At 43.4% G+C, this 19417-nt stretch overlaps 1 protein-coding gene, 1 long non-coding RNA gene and 1 pseudogene across 15 annotated transcripts; all 3 read left to right on the top strand.

The window, feature by feature from the left end:
- The first annotated feature begins 5509 nt into the window (after window positions 1-5509).
- LOC125549027 lies at window positions 5510-8965 on the top strand. 13 transcript variants are annotated; one of them, XR_007301232.1, is made up of 10 exons: window positions 5510-6116; window positions 6309-6443; window positions 6573-6698; window positions 6798-7018; window positions 7096-7160; window positions 7324-7376; window positions 7497-7672; window positions 8066-8155; window positions 8254-8513; window positions 8688-8965. XR_007301232.1 is itself a non-coding variant. In XM_048712531.1 (4 exons), exons 1-4 carry the CDS (start codon window positions 7608-7610, stop codon window positions 8693-8695), a joined length of 471 nt encoding a protein of 156 aa, XP_048568488.1. In that variant the 5' UTR covers window positions 7383-7607; the 3' UTR covers window positions 8696-8965. The 13 variants fall into 13 exon arrangements, 2 of the variants coding, with proteins under 2 accessions (XP_048568488.1, XP_048568492.1); XR_007301227.1 differs by having other exon boundaries at window positions 8061-8155; XR_007301234.1 differs by lacking the exon at window positions 8066-8155 and having other exon boundaries at window positions 5512-6116; window positions 6798-6811; window positions 6920-7018.
- Window positions 8966-10044: 1079 nt separating this feature from the next.
- LOC125509994 lies at window positions 10045-14876 on the top strand. Of its 2 annotated transcripts, XR_007284459.1 has the most exons (5): window positions 10045-10890; window positions 10966-11026; window positions 11444-11529; window positions 11645-12433; window positions 14061-14876. It is a non-coding gene; the product is annotated as an uncharacterized LOC125509994 (long non-coding RNA). The 2 variants fall into 2 exon arrangements; XR_007284443.1 differs by lacking the exon at window positions 14061-14876 and having other exon boundaries at window positions 11645-14049.
- A 663-nt stretch (window positions 14877-15539) lies between these two features.
- LOC125532723 overlaps window positions 15540-19417 on the top strand; it is a 39609-nt pseudogene continuing 35731 nt past the window's right edge.

Below are 19417 nucleotides of genomic sequence, written 5' to 3'. Positions count from 1 at the left end.
TTGGCCTTCATTTCAAAAAATGAGGAATAGTGTCACAACTCATTCCATGTGGAACACCACAACGTAATGGTGTGTCCGAACATCGTAACCGTACTTTATTAGATATGGTGCGATCTATGATGTCTCTTACCAATTTACCACTATCGTTTTGGGGTTATGCATTAGAGACAATTGCATTCACGTTAAATAGGGCACCATCTAAATCCGTTGAGACGGCACCGTATGAACTATGGTTTGGCAAGAAACCTAAGCTGTTGTTTCTTAGAGTTTGGGGTTGTGATGCTTATGTGAAAAGCTTCATCCTAATAAGCTCGAACCCAAATTGGAGAAGTGTGTCTTCATAGGATACCCAAAAGAAACTGTTGGGTACACCTTCTATCACAGATTCGAAGGCGAGATCTTCGTTGCTAAGAATGGATCCTTTATAGAGAAGGAGTTTCTCTCGAAAGAAGTGAGTGGGAGGAAAGTAGAACTTGATGAGGTAATTGTACCATCTCTCGAATTGGAAAGTAGCTCATCATAGAAAACCGTTCCCGTGATGCCTACACCAACTAGAGAGGAAGCTAATGATAATGATCATGAAACTTCAGATCAAGTTACTACCGAACCTCGTAGGTCAACCAGAGCACGTTCTGCACCAAAGTGGTAGGGTGATCCTGTTCTGGAAGTCATGTTACTAGACCATAATGAACCTACAAACTATGAAGAAGCTATGATGAGCCCATATTCCGATAAATGGCTTGAGGCCATGAAATCTGAGATAGGATCCATATATAAGAACAAAGTGTGGACTTTGATGGACTTGCCCGAGGATCGACAAGCCATTGAGAATAAATGGATCTTCAAGAGGAAGACGAACACTGATGGTAGTGTTACTATCTACAAAGCTTGAATTTTCGCAAAAAAGTTTTTCGACAAGTTCAAGCTATTGACTACGGTGAGTTTTTCTCACTCGTATTGATGCTTAAGTCTGTCCGAATTATGCTAGCAATTTCCGCATTTTATGAAATCTGGCAAATGGATATCAAAACTGCATTCCTTAATGGATTTATTAAAGAAGAGTTATATATGATGCAACCAGAAGATTTTGTCAATCCTAAAGGTGCTAACAAAATGTGCAAGCTCCAGCGATCCATCTATGGACTAGTGCAAGCATATCGGAGTTGGAATATACGCTTTGATGAGTTGATCAAATCATATAGTTTTATACAGACTTGCGGTGAAGTCTGTATTTACAAAAAAGTGAGTGGGAGCACTACAACCTTTCTGATAAGTATATGTGAATAACATATTGTTGACCGGAAATGATGTAGAATTTTCTAGAAAGCATAAATGATTGTTTGAAAGGAGTTTTTCAAAGAAAGACCTCAGTGAAGCTGCTTACATATTAGGCATCAAGATCTATAGAGATAGATCAAGACGCTTGATAAGATTTTTCAATGAGTACATACCTTGACAAGATTTTGAAGTAGTTCAAAATGGAACAGTCAAAGAAGGAGTTATTGCCTGTATTGTAAGGTGTAAAGTTGAGTAAGTCTCAAAACCCGACCACGACAGAAAATAGAAAGAGAGTGAAAGTTATTCCCTATGCCTCAGCCATAGGTTCTATAAAATATGCTATGCTGTGTACCAGACCTATTGTGTACCTTGCCATGAGTTTGGCAAGGGGGTACGATAGTGATCCAGGAGTGGATCACTAGACAACAGTCAAAGTTATCCTTAGTTACCTAAGAGGACTAAGGAAATATTTTTTGGTTATGGAGGTGATAAAGAGTTCGTCGTAAAGAGTTACGTCAATGCAAGCTTTTACACCGATCTAGATGACTCCGAGTCTCAATCTGGATACATATTGAAAGTGGGAGCAATTAGCTAGAGTAGCTACATGCAGAGCATTGTAGACACAGAAAATTTGCAAAATATATACGGCTATGAATGTGGCAGACCCGTTGACTAAACCTCTCTCACAAGCAAAACATGATCACACCTTAGTACTCTTTAGATGTTAATCACATGGCGATTTAAACTAGATTACTGACTCTAGTAAACCCTTTGGGTGTTGGTCACATGGCGATGTGAACTGTGGGTGTTAATCACATGGTGATGTGAACTATTGGTGTTAATCACATGGCGATGTGATCTAGATATTGACTCTAGTGCAAGTGGGAGACTGAAGGAAATATGCCCTAGAGGCCATAATAAAGTTGTTATTTTATATTTCCTTATATCATGATAAATGTTTATAATTCATGCTAGAATTGCATTAACCGGAAACTAACATGTGTGGATACATAGACAAAACACCGTGACCCTAGTAAGCCTCTACTAGACTAGCTCATTAATCAAAGATGGTTAAGTTTCCTAACCATAGACATGTGTTATCATTTAATGAACGACATCACATCATTAGGAGAATGACGTGATGGACATGACCCATCCGCTAGATTAGCATATTGATCGTTCAGTTTTATCGCTATTGCTTTCTTCATGTCATATACATATTCCTTTGACTATGAGATTATGCAACTCCCGGATACCATAGGAATACCTTGTGTGCTATCAAACGTCACAACGTAACTGGGTGATTATAAAGATGCTCTACAGGTATCTCCAGAGGTGTTTGTTGGTTTGGCATAGATCGAGATTAGGATTCGTCACCCTGAATATCGGAGAGGTATCTCTAGGCCCTCTCGGTAATACACATCATAATAAGCCTTGCAAGCAATGTGACTAATGAGTTAGTTGCGGGATGGTGTATTACGGAACGAGTAAAGAGACTTGCCGGTAACGAGATTGAACTAGGTATGAAGATACCGATGATCGAATCTCGGGCAAGTAACATACCAATGACAAAGGCCGTCGTAGAATATGTGGTAACCAATACGAGCATCCAGGTTTAGCTATTGGTTATTGACCGGAGAGGTGTCTCGGTCATGTCTACATAGTTCTCGAACCCGTAGGGTCCGCACGCTTAACGTTCGATGATGATTTTGTATTAGATGAGTTATGTGATTTGGTGACCAAATGTTGTTCGAAGTCCCGGATGATATAACAGACATGATGAGGAGTCTCGAAATGGTCGGGAGGTAAAGATTCATATATAGGACGATAGTATTCGGACACCGGAAGTGTTCCGGTGTACCGGGTACTTATCGGGTCACCGGAAGGGGTTCCGGACATCCCCCGGCAAACTATATGGGCCTAATGGGCCAAGAGGGGAAACGCAACAGCCAGCAGGGGCTGCTGCGCCCCCCATATGGGCCGCACCTGAGGGAAAGGAAAGGGAAGAAGAGAGAAGAAGGGGAGGGATTCGGCCTCCCGCTTCCTTCCCTCCTCCCTCCTCTTTCCTTCCCCCTCTGGTGGATATGGTAAGGAGGGGGCCGAATTGGGAGGCGCCCCCTTGGCTGCCTATCCTCCCCTCCAACCTATATATATGAGGGGCACCGCTAGAACGCACAACAATAATTGTTAGCCGTATGCGGCGCCCCCCTCCACAGTTTACGCCTCCGGTCATATTCACGTAGTGCTTAGGCGAAGCCCTGCGCGGACCACTACACGATCACCATCACCACGCCGTCGTGCTGACGGAACTCTCCCTCGACACTTTGCTGGATCAAGAGTTCGAGGGACGTCATCGAGCTGAACGTGTGCAGAACTCGGAGGTGACGTATGTTCGGTGCTTGACCGGTCGGAATGAGAAGAAGTTCGACTACATCAACCGCGTTGTCAAACGCTTCCGCTTTCGGTCTACGAGGGTACGTGAACACACTCTCCCCCTCTCGTTGCTATGCATCTCCTAGATGGATCTTGCGTTAGCATAGGATATTTTTTAAATTGCATGCTACGTTTCCCAACATTCTGAGACATTGTTCGGTCGACCTTGGGGCAAGTCGTGACAGTCGTGTGACCTGGCACCCTGGCAGGGTGCTAGCTCCACGCTGGCATCGGGCCCTCTCCAAATCCCGACAATTATTAGATTTTGGAATGAGGCAAAAGATTTGCCATTTCATTGATTAAGAAAAAGAGTTTGAGAGACAATAATTGCAATGGCAGAACAAAGACATCAAGCTACTCTCATGACATTATATTACACAGGTGCTTAGCACCAGATATGCTTCTTCGTCCTTAATGTAGCGCATGATCACCATCGCCAGCGTCGCCTTGGCACTAAAGCCGCGCACGTTCCTTTCCTTTCAGATCTTTCAACTAACGCCTTCCCACCAAGGTTTGACCGTGACATATCAATGCCAGAGCATAGTGTTGACATGAAGATCAGGCCGAGAAAGCTCGAAAATGGCTTACCAACAACTTAGCCGGCAAAAAGCAAGTTTCACTGTTACGGAATACTTTACAAAATTGATTTCATCACTGATGGGTGTGGACTATCAGTGACGATCCTCAGCTTCCATAGACAATTGGTGTGCTGAGTAAGCATAGAGGGGCCATAAGGCCTGGTACAATGCAAGAGGGAATTTCCTTTTTCTTTGTCCTCTATGTTTTCTTTATCGGTTTTAATAAAATATTTTGGTTCATTTCTTATTTTACTATTTGATACATTTTCTTTTATCCCAATTTAAATTATAAAGAATATTAAGAACATTGAACATTTTTAAAATTCATTAATACTCCCTCGGTCTCACAATATAAGAGTGGTTTTGACACTAGTGTAGTGTCACAAACGCTATTATATTATGAGACGGAGGGAGTAATTAATAAATTCACAACTATTTAAAAATTTCATCAACATTTTTAAATTTGTGCACCTTTTTCAAATTCAAAAAACATTGTTTGAAGTCCACAAATATTTTTTAAATTTGCAAACATTTTTCTAAAATTTGTGGTTTTTCTAATTCAAAATATTTTTGAGAATTCAAGATTTTTTTCAAGACTAGTGAACAAAAATGATAATCGGTTTCTTCTGGGCTAGCAGTGGACCGAACGAGAAAAAACACTAAGCGAGCGAGTGGAGCAAAGAGCCAAGCTGAGCGAGGGAGAGCTTCATGAGCCGCTTCATGTGAACGTTATAGCGGCAATTCCATGGTTTTAGCATGATAAAGGAGCTCCCACGCGACTCACACAACGGCTAACACCCAGTCCAAAACATGTATGCACACCACAATCACGCATTGAACATGTCAGTTATACACTCAGAACAAGTACAATCTCTAATAGGCAGCTCAACACCATATATAATTAGCATTCGAGCCAACACAAATCTACTACTACTATAAAAGAAAGAAAGGGCGAAGAACCAGATCATTCTATCTATCAAAACCTGCAATCTAATGGTTTACATCCTTCGAGCACACTAAACGCGTTTTACGCTTTAATTACCCACCATGCCATTGCCTAAAATATCTGTTAACGAAAATTATCTACTACCCCTATGAAAAAAAGAAAGAGGCAAATCCAAACAATCACACCTATTCATTAGCAAGATCTAATGGTCCTTAATCATTCCGTGTTTAACACTACCCACCACGCCCATCGCTAACCCGCCCCTAATCGATCGCTAACCCGCCCCGCCGTTAAAAAAAAAGAGAAGAAAACCGTGAGCACGATCTCTCCCCCGTCCGCAGGACCTCTCGCCCCCGCCTTCTCCGGCGCCGTTCGCCGCCCGCGGTTTGCCGCCCATCGCGCCCTTCGCCGCGGGACAGCCGGAGCCGCCGCCCGTCGCGCACTGCGGGAGCCGCCGCAGGTTGTCGCTTGTCGCGCCCTTCGCCGCGGGAGAGCCGGAGCCACCGCCCGTCGCGCGCCGGAGGAGCCACCGCAGGTCGCCGCGGGAGAGCCGGGGCCGCCGCGATCGTGAGCAGCCGCCCGCCCATCCTCCATCCCTACGCGGGCGCACCTTCCTTCAGCTCCTCCTCGCGCCGCCCCTCTCCTTTGCCCCGGCCGCCAAGACCCAGCGGTCGCTTCACCGGGTTGCGGCGCCGCCCCGCCCGATAGCCTCCTAGCGGCCGCCTGCCGCCATCCGCGCAGACTGCTTCACCGACGCCCGCGGCCGCTTCACCGGGCCACGGCGTCGCCCGCCCATCCCTGTGTGTGCGACGGCTGAAAATTTCGATCTGCGATGGTGCGCGGAGATCAAGCGATGACGGCAACAGCGTCGAGCTTTGCAGGTATTGATCCCCCCTCCCCTTCCCCAGCAATGCTTGAATTGGACTGCATGAATGAATTTGCTGGCACGAGTATGCAAGATAGAAAAATAAGTGAATCTTTTGATGTTGTCCCCTCCGCATTAGTATGGAATTCAGAAATTATCTTGTTATCTTTGCCCACTAGCATTTTCTAGACTAATAATGGTAGTGCAGATTTCAGCTAGAGCTTGCAGAGTTCTAAAATATGTTGACCAAATCGTTTCTTCAAAACCTGGTTCACAAATACTATGATCTTGCTACTAGCTTCTATGAGTGTGGCTGGACTGAATCCTTCCACTTTGCTCATAGGTGAGGACTCTTATCAAAAGAACAAATAATTGGTCTTTCATTCTTCAAGAAAGTTATATTTCAAAAGAAAAAAAATATATGAGAATATGTCATAGAACATTGCTAATTGTGATTCCCCATGTGTCTTAGCATTTTAGGTGGAATGGTGAACCTTGAAGCAGAAGTACCAAACGGTACGAGCACTTTCTGGCCCTATAGCTTGAGTTGAAGCCTGGGATGAAGGTCGTTTTTCTTATGAAGATCGAATAACCCATGGTAGAATGATTTTCCTTTTTAAGATGCTCTTGCTGCAGCTATATAACTTGATGATGGAGCATACAACATCGTGATGTTTGTTGAATTGCTTTGCTGTAGGTTTTGGATGTCAGGTATGGAATAGGCAGGCCATTAAGAGAAATTCCAAGATTTAGGTTTAATTCCTGTTTCGCGCTTTCACCTCTCTTCATACGTGTGAATACTGATGTGTTCGGGTTTAGACATTCTCATATGCGTGATTAACGCAACTGAAGTGATTCATGTTTTTCTTACTTTCAACTGAAAACTTGTGGGGGCATGATTTTGAGGAGGCGATCCAGGTATTATTCATCTTTCAATTTTTTTATCGTGATCTGTCTCTTTGAAAAAGTTGAAAACCTAATATGATGGTTTACAGAGCACCAATAAGTTAGAGAAGTTCGACCTCAACCTTTCCAGGAATTAATCTATTTTGGAACGGAGGTACTAAGCAGTACTAATACTTGTCTCTTCTGTTTGTAACCTAAAGAAGATGTATAATTGTGTCTGTAAGTTAGATAAGGACTATTGGCTTTGTGATATTTCATTATCTGATGTTTGTAACCTAAAAAAGATGTATAACTGATCAGGCAACTGTTTTCTGCAGCTCCACCTCAGTTACTGATTGAACAACAACGACTACCAAATAACTAGGGAAAGGTTGTTCAATGCTCATTATTTTTTGGTTGATTCTTCTATTGACTGTGATTATTTATTTTGGTATTTATTTATTTTTTGGTCGATTCTTCTATTGACTGTGATTTTTTTTTTGGTGACGAGGTCGCCACCAAGAACGGGTCACTGATAGTATCAACATGGAGGCGTGCCTTAGCCTGGAGCCCAGCAAGAAGATCATCGGGAGCTTCGGGACATTTGAGACGGCCGTTCTCCATGTGGCCAACGCCATCCAGCTGCAGGCATTGCGCCGGCCTCGGCAGGAGTCGGTCAAGCCCAATGTGAGTTACCAATCTTCTTACATTAGAGTGTCGTAATTGATTTACTTATTATCATAGCAATATGCTTGGATGGTTGTAATTCATGACGGGATTAACAGTACCCCATCACAGAAACTTCTACATTCAGTTAGGACTACTTATGTCTACTTAAACGTGTTCCTTATCCCGACTTTCATATACACGCATAGTATGAACTGTAGTCCTGCTAACTGCTAGCTTTTTTTGGTCATATCTGATTCTGTGGTGTTAATCCACTCCTACGTTGCCAAACTCAGTTTGATTATACATGGAGTATGTTATATACTTCGATGATATTTTCAGATTTTAAATATATGACAAGCACAATCCCTGATACTAATGCTTACTCTGTTTATTTTGGATGTTCAAGTGTAGCATCTATTGACCAATGCAAGCTCCATCAGGATGTGCGTAGTGTCCATAAGTTCCCTTTTGGCCAGTACATGGAGAAAAAAAACATGGAATGTACAACAATCCTACATGAAACATTCTGAACAAAGTCATATTGAGCTACCCCTAGAAATTTTTGCAGCTTCTGTGAACTCTTGTTTTATGTTCTATAGGGCCAACTTGCATTTTCACGTCAAGCATGGCTGATTATCAGAGGGCAAGGAAAGATGGAGTAGCAGAAGCATTGCTTACGATGAGTTCATCGGGTCAACAGTGCACATTAACAAGCATTGCCTGCTGTCTGCCGTCGCCTACTTTGACGAGGATGACAGCGGGTACATCACCGTTGACCGCTGGAAGAGGTGTGCTGGGAGTACAACACAAGCTGACCGGCATCGCGACATCGCCAGGGAGGTCGGCAATGACAACATGCGTATGTTTATTCACTGCAGTCACCATCTTAAATTAATTAATTGGTTTCAATTAACTCCGTTGAATAGTCTGTACTATTACGCTAATTACTACAAATCTGAAATGCAAATTGACCATGTCTCATTTGATTAGGATGTTCAAATTGACTATGGAGAGTATATGACAACTCATGCAGGTTCGTAATGACTTGAAGAAAGCATATGAGAAGCGAGTATAGGAGCTTTAATATTAGAGCAACAGGGGAGGAGCAAATGATTGAAGGGCTATCAGCCGTGTAATAGAAAGCTGAGGATAACGTCAACAGGTGGAAAACTATATTTGGTTGACATAATAACACTAGCAAAGGTGAATAACAATGTAACATTATCTTTTCATTAGTTGATCCATTCAACTTTTGTTTGATATGACTGGCATGATATTTGGATAGGAAAGTTATTTGTTAACTCCGTATCATTTTTATGTGCAAGCTAATAATTATGCACTGTGCATTTGCCTGCAATTTCCTAGAAGTTCTCCATACTTTTCGAAGAAAATGTTTTGTGAAGTATAGTTTCTCAAGAAAATTAAAATGTGCTTGTAGTAATTTTTTCCTAAAGTTTTGTCATCTTGTAGAATGATCGACAACGGGCTCCCAGTAAAAGAATAGGATAGGAGCTGTAGGTAATAAAAAATGAGGATATGAGAAGTTGGTAGTTGAAGTTAGTATAATTGCTTAGCATTGTTTTATTCAGTAGGATTGGCGTTGCAGCTGAGGAAATATGTGATATGGAGTAATTTGGTCAACTAAAGGACATTTTACTTTTGAAGTATCTTTAACACACTTTGCAAAATGAATGATGAAGGGGCATTAGGCTATTTTTCTATGCATCTGGTGATTATAGACGTGCGTTGCACGTGCACACTTACTATAACCTACTAATCGATCCCTAACCCACCCCCGTCCCGCCCCGCCGTTAAAAAAAATTGTTCGCACGATCTATCGCCCCGCCCGCACGACCTCTCGCAGTCTCGCCCCCTCCTCCCGCAGCCGTTAGCCGCCGGAGCCGCTGCCCTTCGCCATGGAAGAGCCGGAGCCGCCGCAGGTCACGGCCCTTTGCCACAGAAGAGCCGGAGCCGCCGTCCGTCGCGCGCCGCGGGAGAGCTGGAGCCACCACCCGTCGCCCGCCGCGGGAGTCGCCGCCGCGCCCTTTGTCTTTTGTTGGACGCATCCCTGTTAGAACATAACATTGTTTTGTTAGTGCCTTTGAACTGTTGTGCCATGGTGATTTGTGAATAACGAAGAAAAGTTCAGAATAACTCAAGTTGGCATGTGCGAGTGCGTGCGATACTAACGTTGTAGGAAAGCCTCACCTGCAGTTTTCTAAACTCTGCCTCAGAATGTTCCATCCCATTTTTTGGCTCACTTCTTTTTTTGGAGATTAGCATATGTTGGTATTGTTTCTGTTCTTCAGTCAGAGTTGGTGGTCCAAACCTGGGGGGGGGGGGGGGGGGGGGGGGGGGGGGGGGGGGGGGGGGGGGGTGTTGATCTTTGAGTTCAGCTGTACACAGTTGATTTCTCCACATATTAAGATCAGAAATAATGTGCCATGGGGTGATCTTTGAGTTCAGTTGCAGGCAGTCAATTTGTCCACATATTAAGATCAGAGATAATGTGCCATGGTGACATGTGTATAACTGAAATTCAGAATGAACTCAATCTACCATGTGAGTGCCTGCGATACACTCAGGTTGCAGTTTCTCAAATACTGAATGTTTAGTCCCTTGAGACTCCATATTGGCTCAACTTGCAGTTTTCTGAACTCTATTTCAGAATGTTATACCCGATGTCTCGGCTTGCAATTTTTGGTGTTGCTTCTGTTCTTTGGTGACAGTTAGCTATCTGAATGGTTTAGCAAAGGATAGCTACATAGTATGGCAAAGTACATTTGGTATCCCGCTGAAGCTGAAAACATACAGAGCACCTGTAATTAGTTTTTGGTCGACGAATTTCAGCTAGATTATAGTGTTGCGGCTCTGAACTGTGGTGATTGTGTGTGAGTGGAATTTTAGCTAGGTCGCTGCCCTCGCGCCCTTCACTGCGGGAGCCGGAGCCGCCCACCGCTCGAGCCGCTCAGCTTGCCCTGGCCTCCGCCCCGCCGCCCCCGGTCCTATTCTGCCCCCACGCGATTCGACGATGAGGACGCTAGCGGAGAACCCGCTGCTACAAATCCTCACGCTCGCCTCCACCAGTCACATGGTCTCCAGTCATCAAGACACCCCCACCCTCCTCGACTGCTGCTGGTGCTGCCGGCACCACTATTCTTCCTCTCGATCCGGTTCCGGCGAGGAACCCATCACCGCGCCGACCAGTCCAAGGAACTCACATCACCTCCATCAAGGTACTCGCGCTTCTGCATTGTCAGTTCCGATGTCATTAATGGGCGACATCTACATGTTGTGTGTCTCACCTGTAGGAAAACAATGACCTATGTGATTACAAATATGTGCTTGCTTCTTCATGAAGAGCCAAAAAAGGTACCAATTGGTCCTTCTATTTAAATAAATGATGCTGCATAAAATTATATGTTAATCCCATTATTTATTTTCAGTGCAAGAATATGCAGATAGAACCATAGAATATATATATACATTGTACATTACCGCGCACAGGCTTTCTCCCTGTTGCATATGCCTTTATAATAACTTGAGCTATTCATACTTGGATTAGCAACTAAATCTTAGATAATATGAAACTTGTTCTCACATGTCCATTTTCCATAATTCTTAGATGTCCATTCTAGATATTGAGCCTAGAAGCATGCACTTCATGTACAGAATATCTAAGATTTATAGCATTCACTCATATCTCTGACCACAAGATACAATCACTGACTATATAGTACAATAAGATTTAATCTCTGAATAAAACCTCACCAAAGAATCTTCATACAGAAGTATAGACGTTGATGCAAATGTATGGAGCATGGTCACCAACAGATCCACACATTTGGTCAGTGATGAATCAATGCAACCTATTGGTACATGAGTTATTTCTCTTTCTTTCTCTGAACTACTCTTTCTCTTTCACAATTACAGTTCAGCACCTTCTATGAACTGCACCTTATATCATGTCGGATTGATAATTCCTTGTAGTGGGAGGGGAGGATATTCGATCTGAGTATGTCAGAGAGGAGGAGCAAGACGGAATTAATAAGGCAAGAATTGTTTCCCTTTTAGTTTGGATCTCTGTTGCTTCATGATGATATTATCTAACTGATGAAAAGGGAACGTTGTACGTGACTGATGAAAGAGTTGTTTCGCCTCACCAGGCAAGAAACTTTTGACCCATCCCTGCAATGTATTTTCATAGTGCCCTTGTATAAGTAAATGGAAGGAATTCTAAATGATGAAGAGTGTCTTATTGCATTAGTTTTTTATATCTGCAGAGTGAGCACATGACTTTCTTCCCTGCCTTTACTTACTAATGAAAAATAAACATCAATGCATGTTATCTTTACTAAATTAATAACACTAAGTAGGAATTCAGAATAATAACATATTAATAACAACGGGTAGGAATTCTGAATAAAAATAGTGCATGAGAAATATGGCATGCACCTTAACATAGAAATGTTCTTTTTAATTGCTCATATGTTAATGTTGCAAATGTTCTTTTCTTGTTCTCTTAATAATGGTTTTAGACGGAGAGCTGCGCCCATGTTGTATGCCAACATTGGTCCTTAGATTAGTCAATTTTTGTTGCAGCATATGTTATCTATAGATTTTTTTAGAATGTCTATGAAGTTTCATCTGCAAGCTTTTGATCCTAATGGCTACATCCTTATAAGGTTATTTCTTGTTTGTAAGATGAATAGTACCTATGTCAAGACTCAAGACTCAAGAGAAGCAAGAGTGCATAGCAGTAGCAGTTGTTCAACCAAGGTAATCACTTGAACCGAATATTTCTAAATTATAATTAAAAGAGGACAGGTTCTTACAAATCTAACATATTCCTTTTGATTCTTGATCTTGTTTCATATATAGCTTAGACGTAGCATGTCATGTATGAATTTATTTCCACTGGGTGGAAGCATTTTATGCTCTTACCTTTGTGCTTTTAAGACTTTTCATTTTAGCTTTATTAGTCAGGACGTGCATTGCATGTACACGATTAACAGGTACAAAATGCCAAACCGGTAAAAGCGCACTTTATTATCAATTCAGTCCACATGGTTTGTGCAACATTTGCATGTAAGAGTAGATTTGCATGTGTTCTTATTTTTTATGGCTAATTAGCTAAACACAATTGCTACATAGTGGTTCCACTTGCTGACAACGGTGAGGTGCAATGGAGATTGCCCTAAGATACACAAATATATTGCTGAATTTAGCAAAGTTGTCTTGAGCTAACTCTTCTAACTTCTACAATAGCCAATATACATGGCATGTTGTTCTCCAGACAGAGGTCAATTCATTTTTTACTGTCATTGTCTATTGCTTCCCAGATAAGCACATGCTGACTTTTATATTATCATTCTAGATGTATCTTGTGTTACAAGTTGTCAGATCATTGTTGATGCTGATACATCACTATGACTTTTGAAGATGCTCTTATCCCTTTTGTTTCAACATGTCTTCTTTGCTTTCAATTAATCTTGTGTGAATTCAAAGCCAACACAAAGTGCCATTTTTTTTGTTCTAGCATGTCTTCTTTATACTCCCTCTGTAAAAGGCTTTTATATTTCTTTACGGAGGAAGTATTTGTAAAAGGCACATTACATATTTTTAAAATTTGACGTGACTAACTGAGCTTGCATAATTCAGTTCATCATAGATTATCCAATGTGACGTAGTAAAAGGCACATTACATATTTTTAAATTTGACGTGACTAACTGAGCTTGCATAATTCAGTTCATCATAGTTTATCAAATGTGACATAGACAATAGAATATAGATGGCTTAGAAGGGTTCTATGAGCAAGGATTTTCTTTGGGCGGAGACGTGCATTGCACGTGCAAGCTTACTAGTAATATAAAATAAAACAACTGACTGCAATAATCTGGTAGGAAAAAAGGAATTAGTCTCACATGTACACAATCATCATGCTTAATCCCACATGTGAAGAATGGGCGCGATGAAGCTCACATTAGCCTCTAGTCATACAGGCACATAATTGCTAAATCTCAGTCGATTAAGACTTAAGCAAGTCTAAGTTGATACTATATTTATAATATCTTATGTGGAGATCCGTGAAAATTTTATCATTTTCATTTTTTTCTTTCAGTTTTGCTAAAGCACATCTAGATGTGCTATAACTATTGTACATATAAGTCTTATGTTATTGATCTTATGTTAAGATCCGTGTATGATATTTTCTTTTTCTTTTTTCCCTTTCTCTCTGCTTAATTCACTCACTTTGATATGAATAACTAGAACACATCTAGATGTGTCCTAGACACACCCTTTTTCTTTACATGCTATGCCACACTCCTAGTCATAAGTGAAGGCTGCTGAGGTAACGAGAGATCTACGTATCCGAGTCATTAAAATACTAGCCCTTGCCTGCAGCGTAGAACATCCATCGCCGTGCAGTATCCATTGCCCAATAAAGCATCACGGGCAGACTATGAGATCCGCCTCGCTCGCTGACGGTACCAACAGCGGATGGCTGGGGTGGCGGCCATCGGCAAGGAGTGCGACAACAAGGCGGTGTTCGGCGAGACCGATGATGATGAGGAGGACATCACTGAGGCTGCACCCCGCAGCGACGACCATAAAGTCTGCATGTTCATGGGCGCCGCCGGCAGTGAGAAAGAGTAGTGCATAGTAGGTCGCTGCTGCTCTGGTTCAAGAAGGCCACCGCTCCTTCTCTCCCGTTCAGAGGGAGTACTACCTATCTAAAAGCTTTTATTAGGTCATTAAGGGAGTAAGTACTACAGTGCCGACCGATTTGCGTGCTGATGCCCATTCATGAACGCCTAATTAGGTTACTGAAAAACAATACTCTCCTTCCATCCCTCTTTTGATCCCGCGTTAACTCAGTGCGCACTGCACTTTTTTACGCCGGCTAGAGGAAATCTCGTCGCTTAATTCATAGCCACGATTGACTTTGTCATTGTCTCTGGATTATCAAGTACTGCTAAACTAATTTACCCTCAAGGCGAAAGGCTAGATGGCCTCTTACCGGCGCAACGGAAAGTAGTGTACGTGCCAAAGATGCTAATCTGTAATCCCCCTTTACATCACTGTCTTCCTTTGAAGCCTCATCTCTAGGCTCTAGCCACGAGCCAGTCTAGCTAGCTTATAGCAATAGCCATGCATTGTATTTTTATTATATTGGGCAAAATTGACAAATTTGACCTATAGACGAAATCAAATCACATAATAAACTGCCCGTGAAACTATTTCACGCGGCTGATCTTTTTGTGTGATGCCCAACACAAAGGCGTCACACTACACTGTGCAACGCCTCACAGATAGGCGCTACACGCCTGGCCAGCGTCGCACCCGTATGATCCGAAAGTCACTAAGTCAGTGTGCAGCGCCTGAGAGTTAGGCGCCACACTATACAGTGTAGCGCCTAGCTTCTAAGCATTGCACTAGTGGTTGCTTCATTTTATAGTGCAATCACTAGTGCCGCGCCTGAGAGCTAGACGCCACACTATACAGTGCAGCGCCTAACTCTTAGGCTCTGCACAATGACTTAGCAATTTTTAGACAGTCTGGGGTGCAACGCTGGCAGGCGTGTAACACCTATCTGTGAGGCGTTGAACAGTGTAGTGTGGCGCCTTCGTGTCGGGCGTCACACAAAAAGATCAGCCGCGTGAAATAGTTTCACGGGCAGTTCATTCTGTGATTTGATTTCGTCCACAAGTCAAATTTTGTTAAATTTGCCACTATATTGCATGCATGCCACAAGGTTGCGGGGTACGAAAAAGTATAGCATAGTGATCTACTGGGCTTGCGTGATGGATGCTATCAATGGCGTTTCATGTCGATCGCTTGGTTTGATTAGCCTGATCAGCGGTTTCAAACGGCCGTTGGATGCCGACGCCTTGGCCGTCGAGTGTATAAATAGGCTATTGCTCAGGCTTTGCAAAATCATCCTTCCACTGAGCAGCGAGTTGGGTAGCCAACTAGTGATGAAGAGCACTAAGCTTGCAGAGCAACCAAGCATGGAGAAGCTCTCCGTGGCGGCCACCATCTTCTGCGCCGTTGTCTTTGCGGCTCTGGCGGCGTCCGGCGGCGGCGCGTTCATCGTGAAGCACACCTTTGTCGTGAGTATAATATATCTATCTGTTGACGTATAATGTGCTGCCTAGTCTCTTTCATGAAATCGGTCTTTTGATTGTATTGGCTAGAGCATACATTTATACATGGTATCGGAGCTTTCGGTTCACTTTTAGGCCTGAGGAAGCCATACGTGAGGAGAAGTGTTGACGTATTCATGCTCCAGCCAACTCATCCAAAAGTCCGAACTGAACTGAAGACCTCTTGGCTCGGATACCATATTGAATTCATGTATCGACCAGTTGCTTCAAAAGTCCGAACTGATGGAGGGATGGCAATATATTTCAACACTATCTATCTGGTTAATTATGACATGTTGTTGATCACTTCATGGTAGGTTTAACTTTGGTATATATTGTCCGTAGTTGTAGCATGATTCGTTTAACTTTGGGAGGTCGTGAAGACAATTATCTTGCTTTGGGCTCGCTAAAATCTTAGGCTTACTACGTTGGATAGAGTACATACGGTATAGCTTTGCTACTCCTATCTATAGCTTTCTTTTTGCGATTCCTTTATAACCTTTTGATTAGTTACTAGCAAAAGTGCCCGTGCGTTGTAACGGGTAAAAAAATCATAAAATTTATAGACCCAAAATAAAATAATTCAAGTCCAAGCAAATTACACCAATATGTCATCAGTTTTACAGATTGATAATTAAGAATAAATGATGCAAGAGAGCAAATAACACGAGACATCAAATTTATGACAAAAAAGAAATAGATCAAATATTTTTAATGATGTTGGTAGTGAATCCCCCTAGGGGTCCGTGCTTTGCAATCGGAGACACAAAAAATACATGCTAGCCAAATAAGTATGATTTAATATCCGGACATATGAGTGTCGTCTATTTTAACATGGTGGCTCGCCATGTTGCCACACAATATCCACGTGATCATCATGCACGTGGTAAATCCCTAGGCAATGAGCTTATCCCTGCACGACACACATGCCATTGTCTCGCGCAAGGAAATATTTAAATATTTTAAAACAAATCTCATCGACCACGAACTACTCTCAATGTCCAGACATATAAAGACTTTCCAAAAACTAATCAAATCCTAGACATAAAATACTTCTGAATCAGCGAACAGTTTTTCGAATCGACAAACATCTTTTATAAATTAGGACATCTTAAAAAAATCACGAACATTTGTTTTGTTTAGAGAAACATTTATTGAAATGCATGAATAGATTTTGAATTCATGAATATTTTTTTGACTCAGCTAACATTTTTTCAATTGATAACTTTTTAAAATTAGGGGATGAATTTTAAATTTCACAAAAGACATTTGATTTTTTGAATATCTTTTAAAATTTCATGGACATTTTTTTCCAGATTCACAAATATGTTTTGAATACACAATCATTTTTTTGAAAATCATGAGCATGATTTTACTTCCTGGCATGTTTTTCCAGATTGTGATTTTTTATAATTTGCGAACAGTTTCGTAAAATCACCAACATTTTTTGAAACAGCGAAAATTTTATGATTTCCCAAAGTTTTTTTAATTCACTCACATTATATAATTTCTCTAAAATTCTGTTATAACTGGAAACTTTTCATAATTTGAAATTGTCAAATTAATTTAAGGAAGAAAAAACTGAAACAGAAATGAGAAAAGAAAAGAAAAGACAATGAAAAAAAAAGAAACAGGAGCGTCACACCCTGGTTTGCAGGGTGGAAGGAACAGCCTGTAGCAACCAAGCTAGTAGTGCGCCTGTGTTGTACATAGGGCATCAGAGGTATAAAGCCACTTTTCACGGCGGCGCCTTTGGATATAAAAGCCGAATCGTTTTCTTAACTTACGGGTGGCATAGCGGGTAATTTATAGCTAATTCGGGGGCAATTATTTGGACGGATGACCAGAAGCACTATTTATTTTATTATTATATTAGGGTAGAGGTAGATGAGATCTCATTAGTTGACTAATGACGACTCAGTTAGTAGTTGATTAATGATGTTCAGGTGCACGAGATGAACCACTATTGATCAATCAATTATTTGATTATAATGACGTTCAGGTCCACAAGATGAACCAGACGCACCTGTGCAAACACGACCAAGATTTATGTGGTGAACGGGCAGCTCCCGTGCCCCACAATCGACGTCACCAACAGCGACACGGTTGTCGTCCACGTCGTGAACCGTCTCCCTCACGGGCTCACCATCCACTGGCACGGCGTCCGGCAGATCAGGAGCTGCTGGTCTGATGGCGCCGGCTTCGTCACCGAGTGCCCCATCCCTCCCGGTGGCGAGCACATGTACCGCTTCAATGTCACCGGCCAGGTTGGTACCGCTTCAATGTCACCGGCCAGGCTGGCACGTTGTGATGGCACGCCCACGTCACCTGCCTTCGTGCCACAGTCGCCGACGCCTTCATCATCCGCCCCAAAGGCGGGAGGTACCCATTCTCGACGCCCGCCAAAGACGTCCCCATCATTATCAGCGAGTGGTGGGAGCTCGACCTCGTCGAGCTCGTTAAGAGGATGCACAACGATAACTTCGCCAACAACTCGCTGTCGACGACCATCGATGGTAAGCTCGGCGACCTCACGAACTGCTCCGGCAAGCCGGAGGAGAGCTTCGTCCTTGACGTGGTGCGTGGGGAGACATACTGCTGCGGATCGTGAACACGGCCCTCTTTTCGGAGTACTACTTCAAGGTCGCCGGGCACACGTTCACGGTGGTGGGAGCCGACGGGTACTACCTGACGCCGTACAAGACGGACATGGTGACCGTCGCGCCAGGGGAGGCCATCGACGTGCTCATGGTCGCGCCAGGGGTGTTTGTCTTCTGTCTGACAGGTTGTTCCGCTCTCCGCGGATCTCGCGGGATTCGAATTTTGGGAAGCGCGCCAGACGAGAGGAAACGAGGTCATCGGGATGGATTAGGTAAGTCTTCTCGATCCCCGCGCCACCTTTTTCGCCACGTACTGCGCGCGCGACTGTTGCGGGATTTGTTTAGATCGCTTGGGTCCACTAGTCAGCCACTCGGCGGAAGGTCTTATAAAAGGTCTCGGTCCAGGCCTCTGCTCCGCACGCCACCATTCTCTCTTCTCTTTCTCCCGATCTCTCCGCCACTCTCGCTTCCGCCTCGTCGCTGGACCTCCGCTCGAGCTCCATCTGCCACCATGGGGAAGGATAAGACGGGGGCGCTGGAACGCGCGAAGAAGGGCACCGCGAAGGCGAAGGGCAAGCGGACCAGCCGGGGCGGATCCTCGTTGAGGTCCGGCCTGCCGGCGGGCTGGATCCAGGGCGACTGGATCCGCTCGGCAATCACGCAGGACGAAGTCGATGACCTGGTGGAGGGGGGATTGATCCCCCACAAGTCGGCTCGGCTCCCGGGGGATGAAACTGAGCCGCAGCCTAGAGAGGGTGAGTGTGTCCTCCTAGCAACCCACGTAGATCGCGGATTCTCGCTGCCTCCCCACCCTTTCTTCCGGGGTTTTTTGAACTTCTTTGGGGCTCAGCTCCACCATTTCACTCCGAACACCATAGTCTATCTGGCCGCTTTTGTGTCCATGTGTGAAAACTTCTTGGGCTGTCGACCGCACTGGGGGCTTTTCAAACACATCTTCACTTGCCGTTCCCAGTCGGTCAAAAAGGCCAAGTCGAGTGACGAGAGGACGCGGGTG

Source organism: Triticum urartu, chromosome 1 (assembly GCF_003073215.2).
Source record: "Triticum urartu cultivar G1812 chromosome 1, Tu2.1, whole genome shotgun sequence".
NCBI classification, from domain to species: domain Eukaryota; kingdom Viridiplantae; phylum Streptophyta; class Magnoliopsida; order Poales; family Poaceae; genus Triticum; species Triticum urartu.
Note: the sequence above shows the minus strand (reverse complement) of the source record. Positions and strands in the feature narration are given on the sequence as shown.